The 19,489-nt window shown below is 36.6% G+C and overlaps 1 protein-coding gene across 10 annotated transcripts in view; it reads left to right on the top strand.

Annotated features, from left to right (window-relative positions):
- The window catches only part of Psd3 (pleckstrin and Sec7 domain containing 3), a 498,369-nt gene that overhangs the window by 404,074 nt on the left and 74,806 nt on the right, over positions 1–19,489 (top strand). For all 10 annotated transcript variants that reach the window (XM_074055085.1, XM_074055084.1, XM_074055086.1 and 7 more), the window contains one exon: positions 3,676–3,869. In XM_074055085.1, coding sequence (XP_073911186.1) covers positions 3,676–3,869 — 194 coding nt within the window. The remainder of the gene's footprint in view (positions 1–3,675; positions 3,870–19,489) is intronic.

Below are 19,489 nucleotides of genomic sequence, written 5' to 3'. Positions count from 1 at the left end.
TTTTCACATTCTCAAGGCTGTCACTTCATTCTGTTTGTTGTTCGCTGTATACAGCTTCATAATTTGATAGAATTCCATTTGTCTGTTTTTGCTTTGGTTGCTGATGTTTTAGGAGTCTTAGCCAAAAATATCATTGCCCAGACCAATGTTTCAGAGCTTTCACCTGTGTTTTCTTCCACTACCTTTACAATTTTAGGTCATACACTTATTTGGTCTACCTTGAGTTAGTTTTTGTTTATGATTTGAGTTAAGGGTATAATTTCATTCTTTTTCATGTGAATATTCAGTTCTTCCAACACCACTCTTTTAAAAAAAAAAGAGAGACTGTCCTTTCCCCAGTGTATGCTCTTGGCACTTTTGTTAAAAATCAGTTGACCATGAATATTTGGATTTATTTCTGGGCTTTCTATCCTATTCTCTTGGTCCATACATCTGATTTTGCTATCAGTACCATCTGTTATGATTATAATAGGTTTATAATATATAGTTGGCCTACATCCATATCTGTGGATTCTGCATCTGTGGATTCATATTTTAAAAGGAACTTTTCATGTATTAGACATATGGCTTTTGTATAACAACTATTTACATAGCATTTGCACTGTATTATTCTAAGTAATCTAGAAATTATTTAAAGTATACAGGAGTATTGCATAGGTTGTACAAAGCTACTGTAGCATTTTATGTGAGGAACATGAGCATCTGTAGATGTTGGTGTACTTAAAGTATCCTCATAGATACTTGAAGGAGGACAACATTTTAAAATCAGGGAATGTGATGCCTACAACTTGTTCATTTTGATCTGGACTGCTTTGGCTATTCAGGGTCTTTTCTAGTTCCAGAAATTTTTTTCTATTTAACATACAAAATTACATTGGGATGTTGATAGGAATCATATTGAATATGTAGTTTATTTTGGGTAATATGGACATTTAAAAATATTCACTTCCAGTCTATGAATGTAGGCTGTCTTTCCATTTATTTGTGTCATCTTTAATTCCTTTCTTCAGTGTTTTATAGTTTCAGTGTCATATCTTTTACTTCCTTGGTTAATTTTACTCCTAATTTTTTGGATGCTATTGTAATTGGATTGTTTTCTTAATTTTTTGATAGTTTATTGTTACTGTATAGACATACTACTGATTTTTATAAGTTGATTTTGTAGACTGCAACTTTTCTGAATTTGTTTATCAGTTCTAAATTTTTTTGATGAAGTCCTTAGTTTTCTGTATATATGATCCTATCACCAGTAAACACACAATTTTATTACTTCTTTTCTAGTATGACTACCTTTTGTTTCATCTTCCTTAAATATCTTGAGTAGGATTTCACTACTATGTTGAATAGAAATGGCATTTGCATCCTAGTCTTGTTCCTGATCTTATAGGAACAGCTTTCAATATCTCACCACTGAGTATGTGTAAATCTTAATCATGATAGTAGAATAATCTGTCTGAAGGATAAAATCTTCTTTTTGGATTGATTGTAATCTATGAAAGATTTATAGTATTATCCTTTCATTTTATTATTATGGTGCTTACAAATAATTTTTCATTATAAAAATAAAATACAGAAAGTAGACACTATTCTAGATGTGTCTGAGTAGGCAAATATGCTGGTATATTCATAAAATGAGATACTACTATGCAGTATTCATCAATACAATAGTAGGGAGGAATTTTAAATGCATTTTTTGCAAAGTGAAAGAAGCCAGTTTATATGTTATCCTGGAAAAGGCAAAAACTATGCAAAGAAGGCAGATCAGTAGTTTCCAGAGATGTATTAAAATCCAAAGAATGGTATAAATATTCATATGTACATACTTAAAGAATATAAAATATATGAACCATTAATAAATGAACAATTATTACTGAATAACTGTCACAGGCATGATCTATTTATGAATTCTAACGTTGGTGGGCAAAAGTTAAAGGAGAAACAGTATATTTTCATAATTAACAAAATATCTCCCCCAAAACATTTGTAGGAGAAAATAATCACTTTGTAGTATAGGAACCTGTCAGATTCTACCTTAACCAAGTAATCATGGTCAGTATTACCCATAATAAAACCTATACCCTCTGGGTCTAACGCACTAAAGAAGGATGCATTACTTGTGTTTTCTTCTTCCCCCAAAGTGCACAACCTTTGAGTCATGAGAAAACGTCAAATTTAAATTGAGGACATTCTGCAAATAACTGACCAGTGCTCTTCAAAGTGTCAAGGCTGTGAAGGACCAGGAAAGACTAAGGAACTGTCGTAGACTAAAGAAGGCTGAGATACGACTAAATGACTAAATGCACTATGAACTCATAGATACAATCTTAGAATACAAAAATCAGTTAATGAAAAAAACTGGTGAAATGGAAAGAAAGTCTTAAGTTTAATTCATAGTATTTTACTAAGGTTAATATTTTATTTAGAAATTTTTACTGTAGTTATATAAGATGCTAACAGAAGAAACTAGGCGTATGTAAACTCAATGTACTATCTTTGAAAGTCTAAAATTATTTCAAAATAAAAGTTAAGGACTGGAGGTGTAGCTTGAGTGGTAGAGCACCTGCCTGGCAAGCATGAGGACCTGAGTTCAAATTGCAGTACCACTAAAAGCAACCAACCAAAAAAAAAACAACAAAGCTCTCTGAAATTAAAAGTGAAATATGGATGCTTTTATTGTCATATATCTCACAATTACTTGTAAGGTACTACAAGTACCTTAATCATCATATTTGATGATTAATTTTTAATTTATTTAAAATATGTTCAGTGTCATTACTTGGATTGAAATTTTATTGAAAGAGTCAATAACCAGAATTTAATAACAAATACAGAGTTTATTGTGAAAATTAAAACAGATGGGCTTAAATGACTCTTAATAGGATGTTTTGCTTTCCAGCTATCTTATCAGAGCTTGTTAACTTTTCTTTATTCTTTCATCCTCTTTCTTAACTAAATGAGGCCATCCATTTTCTGCCTGTTGTGTTCAATGTATGTTATGATCTGAGATTTAAATTTGCTGTGCCTGAAAGAACAGAAGATTTAAAAAGTGGTTAAGGCAGTTTGGGATTTCATAGTGGCTGGTAGGGTACCCACACTTTTATGGTGATTGGGAGAGTAGCACCATAAGATGCCAGAACTCTCTGCTTGACTGGCAGCTTTACCTGAGGTCTGGACATTAGGCATTATTACTTGGCAGACATAGTTGAATACTATTCATTGAGCTCAATCTGTAATTATTTGTTATTTTCTTTATGCCTAGTGCTATGCCAAGCTCTGCAGAAATACAGAAGTCAACATCATGATCCCTGCCAAAAAGTCCCCACTTGTTTGAAACAAAGCAAACATTAAAGCATTCCAGTAGGTGGAGAAAGCAAAGGCTTTAGAGATTTTATCTCTTTTTTTAAATTACTAAATCTGTGGCCTTGAGTATATATTTATACTCACTGAATCTGTTTCTTTATCTGTAATATAGAATGCTAAAATTGTTCTTAAAAGATTGTCATGATAACTAGTACTTGGCACATGGGGACACTCAATAAATGGTGGCTGTCATCATGGTGGTGGTTATCAATGCCAGTAGACCATTAGAAAACAGGGGAGTCTATGACAGTAAAAAACATTGTTTATTAAATATTTTGCTAGTCCTTGGTTCATTCTTTGTTTTCTTCCTTACAGAGATGATGAAGAGAAAAAAAAATCTCCCTCAGAAGGTACTGATGAAAAGGCTAATGGAACACATCCAAAGACCATCAGTCGTATTGGGAGTACGACTAACCCATTTTTGGATATTCCTCATGACCCAAATGCTGCTGTGTACAAAAGTGGATTCTTGGCTCGGAAAATCCATGCAGATATGGATGGGAAGAAGAGTAAGCATCATTTGTTGTCATTTTTTGTTTCATTTACTTGATTTTTTAGGCTCAAATTTTAAAGTGAGTTTATTTGAAATAATGCCAAGGGCGAAGAAAGAGAATGTTTATCTAGAGGAGTATTCTTCAAGTCTGAGAAAGCCTATAAGCCTAAATAAAAGACCCATTGTAGCACCTGATCTTCTCTAAATAGAACTCTAGAAATGGAAGTTAGTTCATTCCCCAGCCTCTCCATTTGTTTGTGTATCCATGACTTCAACAAGTAGTACTACTACCTACTATGTGCTACACATGAAATATATATCTGTGAATGAATGGACAGGGTCACTATCTTTGTGGAATTTATACTTCATGTGGTTGAGGGAACAATTGAATTTATACAACATAGATTAATCTATGGCATAAGGTCCCAGAAACAAAGAGGGGAAGGGAAGGAATTCATATCCAAAGCATATGTGGAGTAGTTGGCCATTGGTTGGTAAGATGACATGTAAGAGAGAGAGAGCATGACATAAATATTGTTGGGAAATTGAAAGAATATATTTGCTATCTTTTGATTTCCCTGCACAATATGAGACATGATTATCTTCTGATAGATAATGGTGTTTGGAAGTTTGAGATGAATGGAGTATGCTTACATAATTACAATAATCTCTGCAAGGAGTGAAATAACAATTTGATATGTACTTGAGTGGGCTAAGACAGCTGATATGTATGCACAAAATTAGTGGGCTTTATCTCTGGGGTGTCCCCACTGACCTTCAGACAAAAATATGGAATGAAGGATTGGAAAGTACCACAGTAGCTACTTGTGGCTAGGCACTTTTTCATAAGGTATTAGCATATTTTATTTGGATGCAGTCAGGAGAAACATTTTAACATAGTGGCTTTGGCACTGGTTTATGAGTCTAAGCCATTTTTTAAATGTTTTCGAGTTCTTCAGGAGTACCTCCACCATGTTTCCTGTACACCTTGCACATTAACTTAGAATACTCTTAATTTTCTCTAACAACTTTGTGTCAGATTCCTGTATTTGCAAGTGATACCAATTCCAAGTAGCCTAGAAAAAGGCACACCTGAAGATGAAGGATTGTCACCGGGGCATACACTCCATTTCCATCTCTGCATAATTTTGTACATTAGCATTTTCTTTCTAATGGGACCCTTTATCCATGGCTGAATCCATGGCTATTAGAGGTGTTCAATTACAACACCAAAGAACTTTCTAATTGTTCCCTAATTTTTAACTTATTACATTCCAGGACTCTGATGAATTTTAATTGAAGAGGTAAAATCTTGATTGACAACAGTCACATGGTTGCAATAGTAAGAGAAAAGTTCCTCAAGGAGGAGTAAGATTCTGGTATTGGAGGAAGGGAGTGCTTGACAGACACCATCAGTAGCTATTCACATCCTCCTTTCAGCAGGCATACATATTCATATCCTCCATACCTTCAGGGGTTTTTTGTTTGTTTGGTTTCTGATTTGAACTTGGAGTCTTGTACCTGTTAGGCAAGCACTTGTACAACTTGAGCCATGCCCCCAGCACTATACATTGAATTTTAACAATGTGCTAACTAAACATCATATGATTTTCCATTTGCAACCACAAATATACTCCTCTCTCTGCAAGTGAGCCATGCCCCCAGCACTATACATTGAATTTTAACAATGTGCTAACTAAACATCATATGATTTTCCATTTGCAACCACAAATATACTCCTCTCTCTGCAATATGCCATATTAAACTGTAGCTTCCAACTCTGAGGCTAAGATTTATAAGTTGTGAACATTCACTGTAGTCAAGTATGGATGTAGCTTCAATCTATAGGCTAAATGAAAAATAGAGAAATAGTAACTGATGTACACAGTATATATAAGGTACTGGAAAAAGAAAAGAAACAGAATAAGTGGAGTTTAAAATGCCAGTTCAAGAATATACAAAAAAGAAGAACTGATACCAACCCTCCTTAAACTGTTCCATGAAATAGAAAGGGAAGGAAAACTGCCAAACACATTTTATGAAGCCAGTATTACACTTATCCCAAAACCAGGCAAAGACACCTCCAAAAAGGAGAACTATAGGCCAATCTCCTTAATGAACATTGATGCAAAAATCCTCAACAAAATAATGGCAAACCGAATTCAGCAACACATCAAAAAGATTATTCACCACGACCAAGTAGGCTTCATCCCAGGGATGCAGGGGTGGTTCAACATACGAAAATCAATCAACGTAATAAACCACATGAACAGAAGCAAAGACAAAAACCACTTGATCATCTCAATAGATGCAGAAAAAGCCTTTGATAAGATCCAACATCATTTCATGATAAAAGCTCTAAGAAAACTAGGAATAGAAGGAAAGTTCCTCAACATTATAAAAGCTATATATGACAAACCTACAGCCAGCATCATACTTAACGGAGAAAAACTGAAACCATTCCCTCTAAAATCAGGAACCAGACAAGGATGCCCACTATCTCCACTCCTATTCAACATAGTACTGGAATTCCTAGCCAGAGCAATTAGGCAAGAAGAAGGAATAAAAGGAATACAAATAGGTAAAGAAACTGTCAAAATACCCCTATTTGCAGACGACATGATCCTATACCTTAAAGACCCAAAAAACTCTACTCAGAGCTTCTAGACATCATCAATAGCTATAGCAAGGTAGCAGGATATAAAATCAACATAGAAAAATCATTAGCATTTCTATACACTAATAATGAACAAACTGAAAAAGAATATATGAAAACAATTCCATTTACAGTAGCTTCAAAAAAAATCAAATACCTAGGTGTAAACCTAACAAAAGATGTGAAAGACCTCTACAAGGAAAACTATACACTTCTGAAGAAAGATTGAGGAAGACTATAGAAAGTGGAGAGATCTCCCATGCTCACGGATTGGTAGAATCAACATAGTAAAAATGTCGATACTCCCCAAAGTAATCTACATGTTTAATGCAATTCCCATCAAAATTCCAATGACATTCATTAAAGAGATTGAAAACTCTACTGTTAAATTTATATGGAAACACAGGAGGCCACGAATAGCCAAGGCAATACTCAGTCAAAAGAACAATGCAGGAGGTATCACAATACCTGACTTCGAACTATATTACAAAGCAATAACAATAAAAACAGCATGATACTGGCACAAAAACAGACATGAAGACCAGTGGAACAGAATAGAAGATCCAGATATGAAGCCACACAACTATAAGCAACTTATCTTTGACAAAGGAGCTAAAAATATAAGATGGAGAAATAGCAGCCTCTTCAACAAAAACTGCTGGGAAAACTGGTTAGCAGTCTGCAAAAAACTGAAACTAGATCCATGTATATCACCCTATACCAAGATTAACTCAAAATGGATCAAGGATCTTAATATCAGACCCCAAACTTTTAAGTTGATACAAGAAAGAGCAGGAAATACTCTGGAGTTAGTAGGTATAGGTAAGAACTTTCTCAATGAAACCCCAGCAGCACAGCAACTAAGAGATAACATAGATAAATGGGACCTCATAAAACTAAAAAGCTTCTGTTCATCAAAAGAAATGGTCTCTAAACTGAAGAGAACACCCACAGAGTGGGAGAAAATATTTGCCAACTATACATCAGACAAAGGACTGATAACCAGAATATACAGGGAACTTAAAAAACTAAATCCTCCCAAAACTAATGAACCAATAAAGAAATGGGCATGTGAACTAAACAGAACTTTCTCAAAAGAAGAAATTCAAATGGCCAGAAAACACATGAAAAAATGCTCACCATCTCTAGCAATAAAGGAAATGCAAATTAAAACCACGCTAAGATTCCACCTCACCCCTGTTAGAATAGCCATCATCAGCAACACCACCAACAACAGGTGTTGGCAAGGATGCGGGGGAAAAAGGAACCCTCTTACACTGTTGGTGGGAATGTAGACTAGTACAACCACTCTGGAAAAAAATTTGGAGGCTACTTAAAAAGCTGGACATCGATCTACCATTTGATCCAGCAATACCACTCTTGGGGATATACCCAAAAGACTGTTACTCCAGAGGCACCTGCACATCCATGTTTATTGCAGCACTATTCACAATAGCCAAGTTATGGAAACAGCCAAGATGTCCCACCACTGACGAATGGATTAAGAAAATGTGGTATCTATACACAATGGAATTTTATGCAGCCATGAAGAAGAACGAAATGTTATCATTCGCTGGTAAATGGATGGAATTGGAGAACATCATTCTGAGTGAGGTTAGCCTGGCTCAAAAGACCAAAAATCGTATGTTCTCCCTCATATGTGGACATTAGATCAAGGGCAAACACAACAAGGGGATTGGACTATGAGCACATGATAAACGCGAGAGCACACAAGGGAGGGGTGAGGATAGGTAAGACACCTAAAAAACTAGCTAGCATTTGTTGCCCTTAACGCAGAGAAACTAAAGCAGATACCTTAAAGCAACTGAGGCCAATAGGAAAAGGGGAACAGGTACTAGAGAAAAGGTTAGATCAAAAAGAATTAGCCTAGAAGGTAACACCCACGCACAGGAAATCAATGTGAGTCAATGCCCTGTATAGCTATCCTTATCTCAACCAGCAAAAACCCTTGTTCCTTCCTATTATTGCTGATATTCTCTCTACAACAAAATTAGAAATAAGGGCAAAATAGTTTCTGCTGGGTATTGAGGGCGGGGGGAGAGGGAGGGGGCGGAGTGGGTGGTAAGGGAGGGGGTGGGGGCAGGGGGGAGAAATGAACCAAGCCTTGTATGCACATATGAATAATAAAAGAAAAATGAAAAAAAAAAGAATATACAAAAAAGTCTAGGCGGGGGGCACATGCCTGTAATCCCAGCATTTGGGAGGTGGAGGCAAGAGGATCTTGAGCTCTAAACCAGCCTGGTGTTCATAAGCGAGACCCTGTCCCGAAGGAAAAAGAAAATAATAGACTGAAAAAGGGAAGCAAAACAGCTTGCACTTATTCAGAGTGGGAACTGCCTCTTACTAGACAAGGATAGCAGTTAATCTGCGGGAGCACCTTTGCATCAATTCACTTTCTGGCAGTAGGTTACTTAATTGGCTAACTTACTTCCAAGTGTCCTCAGGTTCGCCCTACTCATGTCCATTGTTCCCTGGAGCACCTCTGAGGATTGTTGGAGAGGACTCTGCTTGAGAAGTGCTGCTTCCTGAGCAGCCACTCCATATGAATCTCAGTTCAAAACCCAAGGACTGCTTAGCAGTTCAACCATCCCTCATACCAGGCTAGATCTCCAGCCAATACAGCACCTTTAAACCGTCGATTAGCTACATTGACAGCTTCTGGCTGGCTAGGGCAACTTTATGTGTTGTGGAGTCTTTGTCTTTTTTGCAACTTAAATTCTTCCCACTTTCCAAAGGAATATGCTTTACTGACCACTCCTGCCTCAGAACAGAGGTAAAAATATGTGCATAGGGTTAAGACAGTAGCAGCTGGGCCTCACTTTCTGGATTAAATGCCTGTCCATTGCTTTGTCCCTGGAGTAATTTTCACTTCTGTTTTTGAGGGAGTTTTGGGAAGACTCCGGAAGCGTCGGCAGTCTTTAATGTTTTTCAGGTTTTTCTTGGCTATCCCATTCCAGTTTTCCATGGTTTCCAAATCACTTTGATGGGTGATAATGCAACTTTTCCAATACAGGGAAGTACATGATTTCTAGTAACAGTTTATATAGACTGAAGTTTACCAATTTAAAGTGTATATAACCTCAGGCCAGTGGCTCATGTCTGTAATCTTAGCTACTCAGGAGGCAGAGATCAGAAGTATCTAGGTTCAAAGCCATCCTGAGTGGGTGGTAAGGGAGGGGGTGGGGGCAGGGGGGAGAAATGACCCAAGCCTTGTATGCACATATGAATAATTAAAAAAAAAAAAGCCACCCTGGGCAAGACCCTATCTCGAAAAAATCTGTCATACAAAAAGGGCTGGTGGAGTGGCTCAAGGTGTAGGCCCTGAGTTCAAGCCCCAGTTCCACAAAATAAATAAATAACGTGTATAGTTTGAGTGTTGAAAACATACACAGTTACAACCTCCATCACAGTCAAGATAAATAACATTTCCATCTCAGGAAAAAATTTCATTATATTTTTTACAGTTAATTCCTTTTCCTCTTATTCCCAGACTGTGACAATGACTTTTTTGTCTTTTGGTGCTAAATTTTTGCCTTATCTACAAACCACAGTAAATGGAACCATAGCAATGTTTCATGCCTGGCTTTCTTCACTTAGTATTGTTCTTTGCAGATTCATCTATAGTGTGTGTTCTGTGAACTAGTAGTTGTTCTGCTAAATAGTATCCTGTTGCCTGAACAGACCACAGCTCCTTCCTTCACCAGATAGACATTAGGTTGTTTGCAGTGTGTGGCTATTAGAGTTAAAGCTTGCATGAACATTTGCATGCAAGTCTTCCTGCATACTTAAATTTGATTTCTTTTCAGAAGTTACCTGGGAGTGCAAGTGAGTACTCAGCCATATGCTTCACTTTGTAAGAAATTTCATTTTACATTCCTTCCAGCTTTGTATGTCGTGCCCTCTTGGTGAACTGACCTTTGATATTGAGAAATGACTTTTCTCACCTCCTAGTTACATTCCCTATTTTGAAGGTTACATTGTCTGAAGTTAATGTAGCCTCTTGATCTTCTCTTTAGTTTTTCCATGCTATACAACACCTTTCTCTAGCTTTTTATTGTTAATCTATATTTTTGTCTTTTAAAATGTTTTCCTTTATGCCTGGTGGTATGGCTCAAGTAGTAGAGTGCCTGGCCCTGAGTTCAATCCCTAGTACTGCCAAAAAAAAATAGTGTTTTCTTTTATATAACATACTGGTCAGTCTTACTTTTTATCCCAACTTACAATCTTTGTTTTTTAATTAGAGTGTTTCAATCACTTACATTTATAGTAATTATTGATACAGTTGACTTTAAATCTTCTGTCTTACTATTTGTTTTAATTCTATCTGTTCTTTCTCCATTTCCTTCTTTCTAGTTTGGGATCTTTGTGTGTGTGTTTCTGGTTTTCTTCAAATAGTGACTTATTAGTTGTTCCTATTAATTGTTTTAGGGGTGGTTGTACAGTTTTGAGGATGTATGCTTAACATGTCTCAATATGCCTTTAAATTATACCACTTTGCACATAGTTTGAGAGCCTTATGATGGGGTACTTCCATTTTTCTCTCCCTAGCTTTTGTTCCTTTGTGCTGTTGTCATTCTTTTTACTTCTGTGTGTTAGCTGGTACACAGATAAGGAAGTACATTGTAGTAGTACATTTGTGAATTTTTTTTTTCATTAACAGGAATGTGTTTTTTACTTTTACCCCCATCCTGCTGGTGTCTTTTATCAGTCAAAAAAAAAAAAAAACTCTGTATTTCACCTTAACTTTAAGAACTTACGTTCAGTGGGCTTAGGGTTTTTGACAGTGCTATCCTTTTCTTTCAGTAGTTTAAAAATGTTCCATTGTTGCCTACCTGGCGTGACTTCAGAGGATAATCTGTTTTCCTTCTTACCTTTGTTCCTTTGTACCTAGAGTGATTATGTCCCCTCTGATGCTTTCGAAATTTTTATCTTTATCTCTGGTTTTCAGCAATTTTGTTATGAGGTACCTTATGATTTTCTTTGTTTCTCTTGTTTGTTGTTTGTTTGAGGTTCTTGCATTTATAGGTTTATGTTTTTCACCAACTTTGGAAAATGTAGTCATTATTTCCTTCTTTTTTTTTTTTTTAATAGTGCTGTGGATCAAACCCAGTGCCTTGTAGCAAGGCCTCTACCCCTGAGCTACATTACCAGCCTTAGTCATTATTTCTTTAAAGTACCAACTTTCCTTCTAGAGCCTGTTCCTGTATACGAGAACTCTTGATGTACTTTAAAGGTTCCCTGAGGCTCTGTTTAATTTTTTTTCTAATTTTTTATCCTTTTATTACTTTAATGATTTTATTCTACAAGTTTACTATAATATTTTTAATTTCTTATGTAACATTTCCTAAATTTAGACGTAAGACGTATACAATCTGTTTTAGAGCCTCCATTTCTCTCCTTGTCATGCTCATTTTTTTTTAATGTCACTGAGTATATTGATAGTTATTTTAGTAGTTATTCTAAGGTCATTGCTTTCAGATTTCCTTTCTGTCATTTCAAAGACTGGTACATTGATTAGTTTTTCCTTTTTTGTTACTGTAGGTCATACTTTCCTTTTTCTTTGTATTCCTACTCATTTTGAATTGGATGCCCACTACTGTAAGTTTTCATTTTCAGGGTCTTGGAGTTAAAATATTGGATTTTCTTCTGGTGCACAGATAAGGAACATGGATTAAGTGAGTCCTTTAGAAACTTGCCTGTATCTCTTCTTATCACAGATCCAGAGCAGCTTTTATTCTGGAACTTACTGAGTTTCATTAGTAAGACATTCTCACCCATCTTAAGACCACTCAATGCCCTTGTATATCATAAAGTCTGTCCACTCTGGGTGATGAAAACATATACTGTTCCTAGTTCTGAGTAAGATCTATAAACTGCTCACTCTACTACTCTCTGGAGGCTCTTTCCCGTGCCTTGGCTTATTTCCTTTCACTTGTGCTCAGATCAGTGATCCAGCTAAGATCTGAGACTTGAGACTTCCTCTGTGGCTCTCCAGAGTCATCTCTTTGTCCAGCGCTCTCCTTTAGTTCACTCTGCTCTACAAATCTTACTCTTCCCTCCAGGCTCACCCAATTCTCTTCTTATGTCTTGAGTCAACATGACTTCCAGGCTGTTTAGATACTTCTTCCACCACTTGGGCTGAAAATCTTTCCCCAAACACTAAGTGGGGCTTGCCTTGCTTGTTTCTTCCTCTTCAGAATCACAGTCTGATGCTACTATATTGGAATGTCTCAAAACTATTTGTACATGCATATGTGTATACATAGTGTTTCTTAATGCACTAGAATGCCAGAACTCATTACTCATACTCATATCTAGTGTGAAATAAGTACATCATTTTTCATTTCCCATACAAATCCAGTATTTCAGGGGTTAAAAATGAGGTGTTCCCAGAGAAGCACCAAGTAATGTTAAGAAACCTGCATGCTGATATTTTTTATACATATTTCTCTTGCCAGGCCCACAGATACTTACTTGGGTTCAGTATGTTCAGTATGTCTAGTTATACCTCATTTGTACATGTGCATGAATATGACCAGATACTCTGATAACAGTTTTTACAACAAGGTTTTTCTTAGATAAAGATTTGGGTCTAAGTTCTAGAGAGAAATTGTTTTCTCTTAGATCACTGACTAACTTCTCTTGAAGGGACTATTTGTTCCACTTTAGATATGAAAACTTAAAAAAAATTCTAAGAATTTATGTTTTTCATATTGTATCCATAATCGTTCACATAGCATTTTTAACCCTGGGAGCTCCTCTGTGTCATTTTTTGCCTTGTAAAGATATGCTCAGCTTAGAAATTCTGCCTCCAACAGACAAATCATGATTAAAAACTAGTGCTGTGTCTAGCATAGAAATACATGTGTTTATCAGATCCATTAAATCTGACATTAACAGAGAGCTTTGAAAAGTCAAATTTGGAAAACACAGTGTATCTTCTGGATTTTGTCAGAGTGAAAAAATTTGACATAAACTCTTAGTTTTATCAGTCTGTTAGATACTTATGGAAATCCAGTAATGTCTGGAAAGAGTGTACTCAGGAATTTCTGTAATTGTAGTGATAATTAAATGATTAATCAATTTTAGAGCTTTATTCCAAGCACTTTGTGCATAAATTCATTTCATCTTAGTCACATCAAGCAAGTATTATTATACCTCCCTTTACAGATGAGGAAATTGATCTTAACATCTCATCCAAGGCCACAACATGGAGTAACAGACATCTAGTGAAACAAAAATCTGATTATGGGAAACGAATTGTAGCCTATTGTTGAAAGTAATTTCTATAAGAAAATATGCTTAGAAAGCATTTGAGTTCTACATTTCTTGGGTGTTTCAGTCTGGGTTTCAATCCATAAGCATGTAACTTGTACTTAGATGGCCAGTGGTCTCAATCCAGGAGCAGTGAGGTCTGAATATTTATTTTGCTTAACCAATACAGTACTTTTTAAAAATTGAATCACATAAGTTTAGTTAGGTACTTCTTGGTTGACTGTAGTTTTTATATATCCTTATTGCCTCATGCCATGTACCCTCACACAATAATTGCTGCTTTTCTGTCCCCAAATTTATTTCAGATAGTAATTCTCCCAATTACACTGCTAGCATGCAATAGGGGCAGACCTATAGAGAAGACCATACACTATGTTATACTTGTATTTTTAGTGGTAAGAATAGGGCAGTAATGAGGCATTTGACCAGTTATTTCCATAGCCTAAACTGTGGTGCAAATAAAGTCTTTGTTTTCTGCATGAATTAAGCACTCTTTGGGGACTTGAGTCTATATATACAAAGCCTGTATATACAAAGACCTAGATTAAACACACTCTCTGTCCCCTCAAAGAACTCACATATGGGTGTGCTTTATAGAAAGCAATTATAACTTATAATTCTTAGTGTAATCCTTTAAATTATACACCATTAGCTAAGGTACCACATATTCAAAATTGAGAGAAAAGTGCACTGGGAACATGCTGACACTCTCTTAGATAACAAGACATAAAACCAGACAGCAATATGGAAAAGAGAAGGCAGGAGAGCAATCTTCAGTATTCATGAAAACATGTTAAATGACATAGGAAGTAATTTAGATAATCGGAGACAACCAAAATGCTTCTGAAAGTGGTGCGCATACGTGTGTGTGTGTGTGTGTGTGTGTGTGTGTGTGTGTGTGTGTATGTGTGTGTGTGTGTGTGTTCTTTCCCCCTCGGTCCTAACATAAATACCAGTTTCAGGTAGAATAAAGTTTGAGAAACACAGTTATAAGATCTTAAGAAAAAATGTAGGACAATAACTTTATGACCTTTGGATAAATATTTTCTTCACATTTTTAAAAGAAAAATGGCGGTTAATGTTTAATTAAATGGTGATTATTAAATTAAAGGGTAATGTTTAATTTAATGGTAATTAAAATTAATATTTAAATATATATATTTAAGTTTAAATTGAAAGAAAAGATTTTATTTGGTGCTGGGGATTGAATTCAGTACTCATACAGGCTAAGCACTTGCTTCACCCCCGTCCAAGAATTTTTTATGGAAACCTTTTAAAAAACTAAGACTTGATTGAAAAAAGATACTTATAACACTAATAAAGGATTAGGACCTATAATATGAGTTTTGTGAAGACATCTGAAGTTATAAAAAGTTATCCCAGTAGAAAAATGGGCAAAAATTGAAACAGGCCATTCACAGAAAAAAAAAAACCCAAATGATCAATGCATGTATAAATAAAGATATACTCAACCTCACTAATATTCAAGATATTAATGTTAAACATACAGTGAGATGTCCTCTCACATGTCACCTTGGTCAAATTTGAAAATAAATGTTGGCAAGGAGTTAGAGTAAGGGCTCTTTTACTCTGCAAACATGAGGATTAGTGGTATCACCATTTTGGAAAACATTAGTAATGATCAATAATGTTGAAAATGTTTATTGTTGTATCTCAGTTAATAAGCTGTAGCTGAGTGTGTGCTCCCCCCAAATTTTTTTTGTTGTATAGGCATAAACATTTTCATAGCAACAGAATAATAATAGCTCAAAAGAAACAGTCTAAATGCCCAGTAACAAGAGACTGGATGGTTTTGTATATAATGTTCGTATAATTGAAAGGCGTGCACCAGTACCAGTGAGAAGAACCTGCAGTCCCATGTGTCAACCCTGGTGCAGAGCACAGTGGTCATGTTGAAGGCTGGGGCCTTGCAGAAGTATGCACACGTGGTAATGTTCTGAAGTGTGTAGAACAACACTGGTTCTAGTAGCAGTATACTCATAGCAATCACTAATTGGAATGGTGATTTCCTCTGTCAGGGGAGTAGCCTGCAGTCAGTGAGTACTGAGAACTTGAACTACGTTGAAAATAGTTTTTAAGATCAGTGATGGTGTGGGTGTGGCTTATTCTTGATAACCTTTTAGTGTCTTCAAGGTTTCCCTTTTCTTTTTTTTTGCAGTACTGGGGTTCAGACTCAGGGCATCACACTTGCTCAGAGAACACTCTGTCATTTCAAACATGCCCCAGCACTGTTTTGCTTTATTTTTTAGATAGGGTCTTTTTTCCCCCAGGGCTGGCCTCAGACTATGATCTTCCAATCTTCTGCATAGCTGGGATTGTAGGAATGCACCACAATACCCAACCTGTGTATTGATTCAGAGTCGCACTAACCTTTTTGCCAAGGCTGGCCTCTAACTGCAATCCTCTCAGTATCTGCCTCTTGAGCAGCTGGGACTACAGGCATGAGCCAATGCAGCTGGCCCTTTATAACAAACTTTAAAAAACTCAATGGAACACCTGATTGCATAGAAAATTGAGAAATAGATGGGCATATTTTTCTTGAAATCTGTATAAGGAAACAGAAAACAAAACCAAAACTTAGTATCAAGAAAGAAAATCTTTTTGTGATTGCTATCACCACAGTGTAATAGAATGGAAATAGTATGGGATCATCTTATTAATGTTACATAATAGGACATAAAGATTGTCCAACTTGATCCTGTAATGGAAAAATGGAAGGAGGAGCCAGGGAAGCAGAGGGTGAGCTGTTGTGCTTCTCCGGAGAGGAGGAAACAAAAAATGTTGTGGGTCATCAACTTAAATATAAATTAAACACTAAGTGATCACTGTGTAAAGTGAAAGGTGTGCTCATTACCTTGTTTTTGGCAGTTATTTCACAATTGTGCATGCATTAAACAACATCAGATTGCACACTCTAAATGTGTATAATTTTTATTTGTCAATAATATGCCAATAAAGCTAGGAGGAATCCTCAAGAAAGAAGAATAATACCACCATGCTCCTTTAAACTGCAGAGATGATCAGTAGGAATGCAGAGGGCATGTGAATATATTAGGAGAATGGAGTGGGCGGCTAGTTTGCTGAAGCTTCATCTATTACAGCTAAAAACCAGCAGGAAATGTTTATAACCTAGTATGACATTGCAGACGTGAACTTTCAGAGTGTCATGTTAGTTAACTACCAGAGGAAATAGTTCAAATGTTAAATAATAGGTTCTTTTGGGAAAGGAACTGGTGGAGTTGGGAAGGAGTGAATCAAAGCAAGCTCATTGTGTGGACAGTACTATTTAATGTCTTAATCACATTATTGCATTTTCAGTATAGATTTTTCAGTCATTTATCCCACCTGAGATTAATTTCTGATTTGAAATGTTTGTAAAATTAACTGCTTTTGAGGATGGGAGAACTCTTGATGGAACATAGTTTCAGTCTCGTTTTCAACACTTTGAACCTGAGGACTGCCGGGCAGCACCTGACAAACTTTCGAGAGTCTCCTTCACTTTAGAGGGATTTACACACTTGCCTGTCACCAAAAGTTTTGAAAATTTAATCCCACATGTCAAATGTAAGAGAGTAGATGTTATTCTGAGTCACACATACTGAAAATAGAGTTTGTAATGGCAATGCCAGCAGAATTCTTTGCTATTGTATAACATTGGGAACAGCGACACTATAATTAAGAGATAATAAAAGTGGAATGGGTTTTTTCCCCCACAAGACAGTTGTCTCCTCCTATTGGAGAAAGGCTCTTTAAGTGAAGGCAAGGCAAGGCAAGGCAAAGCAGTTATTTTAAAATCAGGCTAAGGTTTTCCCACTACTTCCCACTTTGCTCTTCTGGAGCAGTAGGTAGATCATGACTGGGTTTGAGCTGTTAACAGAAGGTCCAAGAGCAGCCTAGGAAAGGCAGCCATGGGAGTCTCAAGTAGTCCTCTGTCACGTGACAGTTGAGTTCCATGGGGTTTTGTATGTTTTACATGGGAAATGCCCCTTCACAGTTCTGAAATGGGAGATTTGTGCAGGACCGAAAGCATTCACTCATCCTTGCTGGTTTAGGTGATTAGCTAGAGGGAGCATCAACTTTCTGGGTTCTCGGTCTCAGGAAACCAAAGAGTGAACTTCAGAGACAAGGAAAGAGATAACGAAGGATGAGCATTGAGGTAGAAAAGTTTATGATGGGAACGTATGAAAGCTCCCACCAGAAGCAGGGGAGGGTCCTGAGTGGGTCCTGTGGTGTCTAGGGCTTTTTATTTACAGCGTAAGGTATTTCCCAATTTTATGTGCTAACTAGGTATGGAACTAATGCAGGTTTATGGGCTCCTTTTATGGCCATGTCCTGAGTTAACAGTGGGGTATGGAGGGAGTTGTTTCTCAAACTCTGGGAATAGTCCTCAAATTGTTTTTCCTCCTGCCCCTCACCTCCCATTTTGGGTAGATGAGTCTTAGATCCTTTGTTTTGCTGCCCCTTTCTGGAACACTTGCTTTATGGTGAAACATTCTGTAACTTTCTTCCTTTGTTTTATTGTGGGATTCTGAATTAGGTTTCAGACCCTTTTCTACCTGCCTGATTTATTCCTGACTCCTAATCCCTCAATTCTGCATTCAAACTAAAAGAATACTTTTTTTAAGTTCCATTTCTATGGCTTGTATCTTTAATTTAAATTCCACCCTTTTCTGCAGTAAAGTTGGTGAAAAGAGGCCACCCACCAGTCTCTTCTAAGAAGCAGTACTTTTGACAAGGAACAGTGGAATATAAACTGCCAATCTTATAGCACCAAAAAAGTCTGGGTGCAGAGGCTCTGACGTGTTTCTTTCTGGAAGAGGAGTGCACAGTTTTCACTGCTCTCATTTTTAGAAGTTGTTCTATTTTTACTGTTTACCCTTTAGGTCTAACTAACATTTAAGAGAAAGAAGAAAATAAGTTTTGTGTCTCACTTATGGTAATTTAATGCAGTGTATCAAATTCTTCAATAATATGAAAATGTGAAATTATAGGGGCTACAACTGTTCCTCAGTGGTAGAGTACAGGCTTAGCATACACAGGCCCCTGGGTTCAAATCCCTAACACCAATAATAATTAATAATCAATAGTAATAATACAGGACAGTAGTCCCCCTTACCCACAGGGGATAACTTTACAAGATCCCTAGTGGATGCCTGAAATTGGAGGCCTTTGTGAACCCTATTATTTAATGCCTTTTCCATCTTAACTGAGCACTTATCATGCACTATGGTTGCAATGTTTGCAATTTGAGGTGCAACAGCAAAGTTAGCACAAATTTCCTTTTCCTTCGTTTCAACTTATTAGAAGATTCATTCTTACTATAGATCTTAACCTCAGCATAGAATTCTTTTTCTTTCCTTAAACTTTTGCCTTTGCTTTTAAAGGAAGCACTTGCAGCTTCTCTTTAGCCTGTTAGTTGCAGGCACCACTACTCTTTTGCTTTGGAACCATTATTAAGTAAGAGAAAGATTACTTGAAAACAAGCACTGGGGTACCACAATGCACAGTGGATGGGAGATGGCTACCCAGGGACTAACCACATAAACAGCCTCGATATTCTGGATATTCTGGGCTGGATGAAGCAGGATGACCTGGGGTTGCATCACACTGCTCAAACTGCATGCAACTTATGAATCATTTATGTCTAGAATTTTAGATCTGCA

Source organism: Castor canadensis, chromosome 14, assembly GCF_047511655.1.
Source record: "Castor canadensis chromosome 14, mCasCan1.hap1v2, whole genome shotgun sequence".
NCBI lineage: Eukaryota > Metazoa > Chordata > Mammalia > Rodentia > Castoridae > Castor > Castor canadensis.
This window is presented reverse-complemented; position numbering and strand designations above follow the sequence as displayed.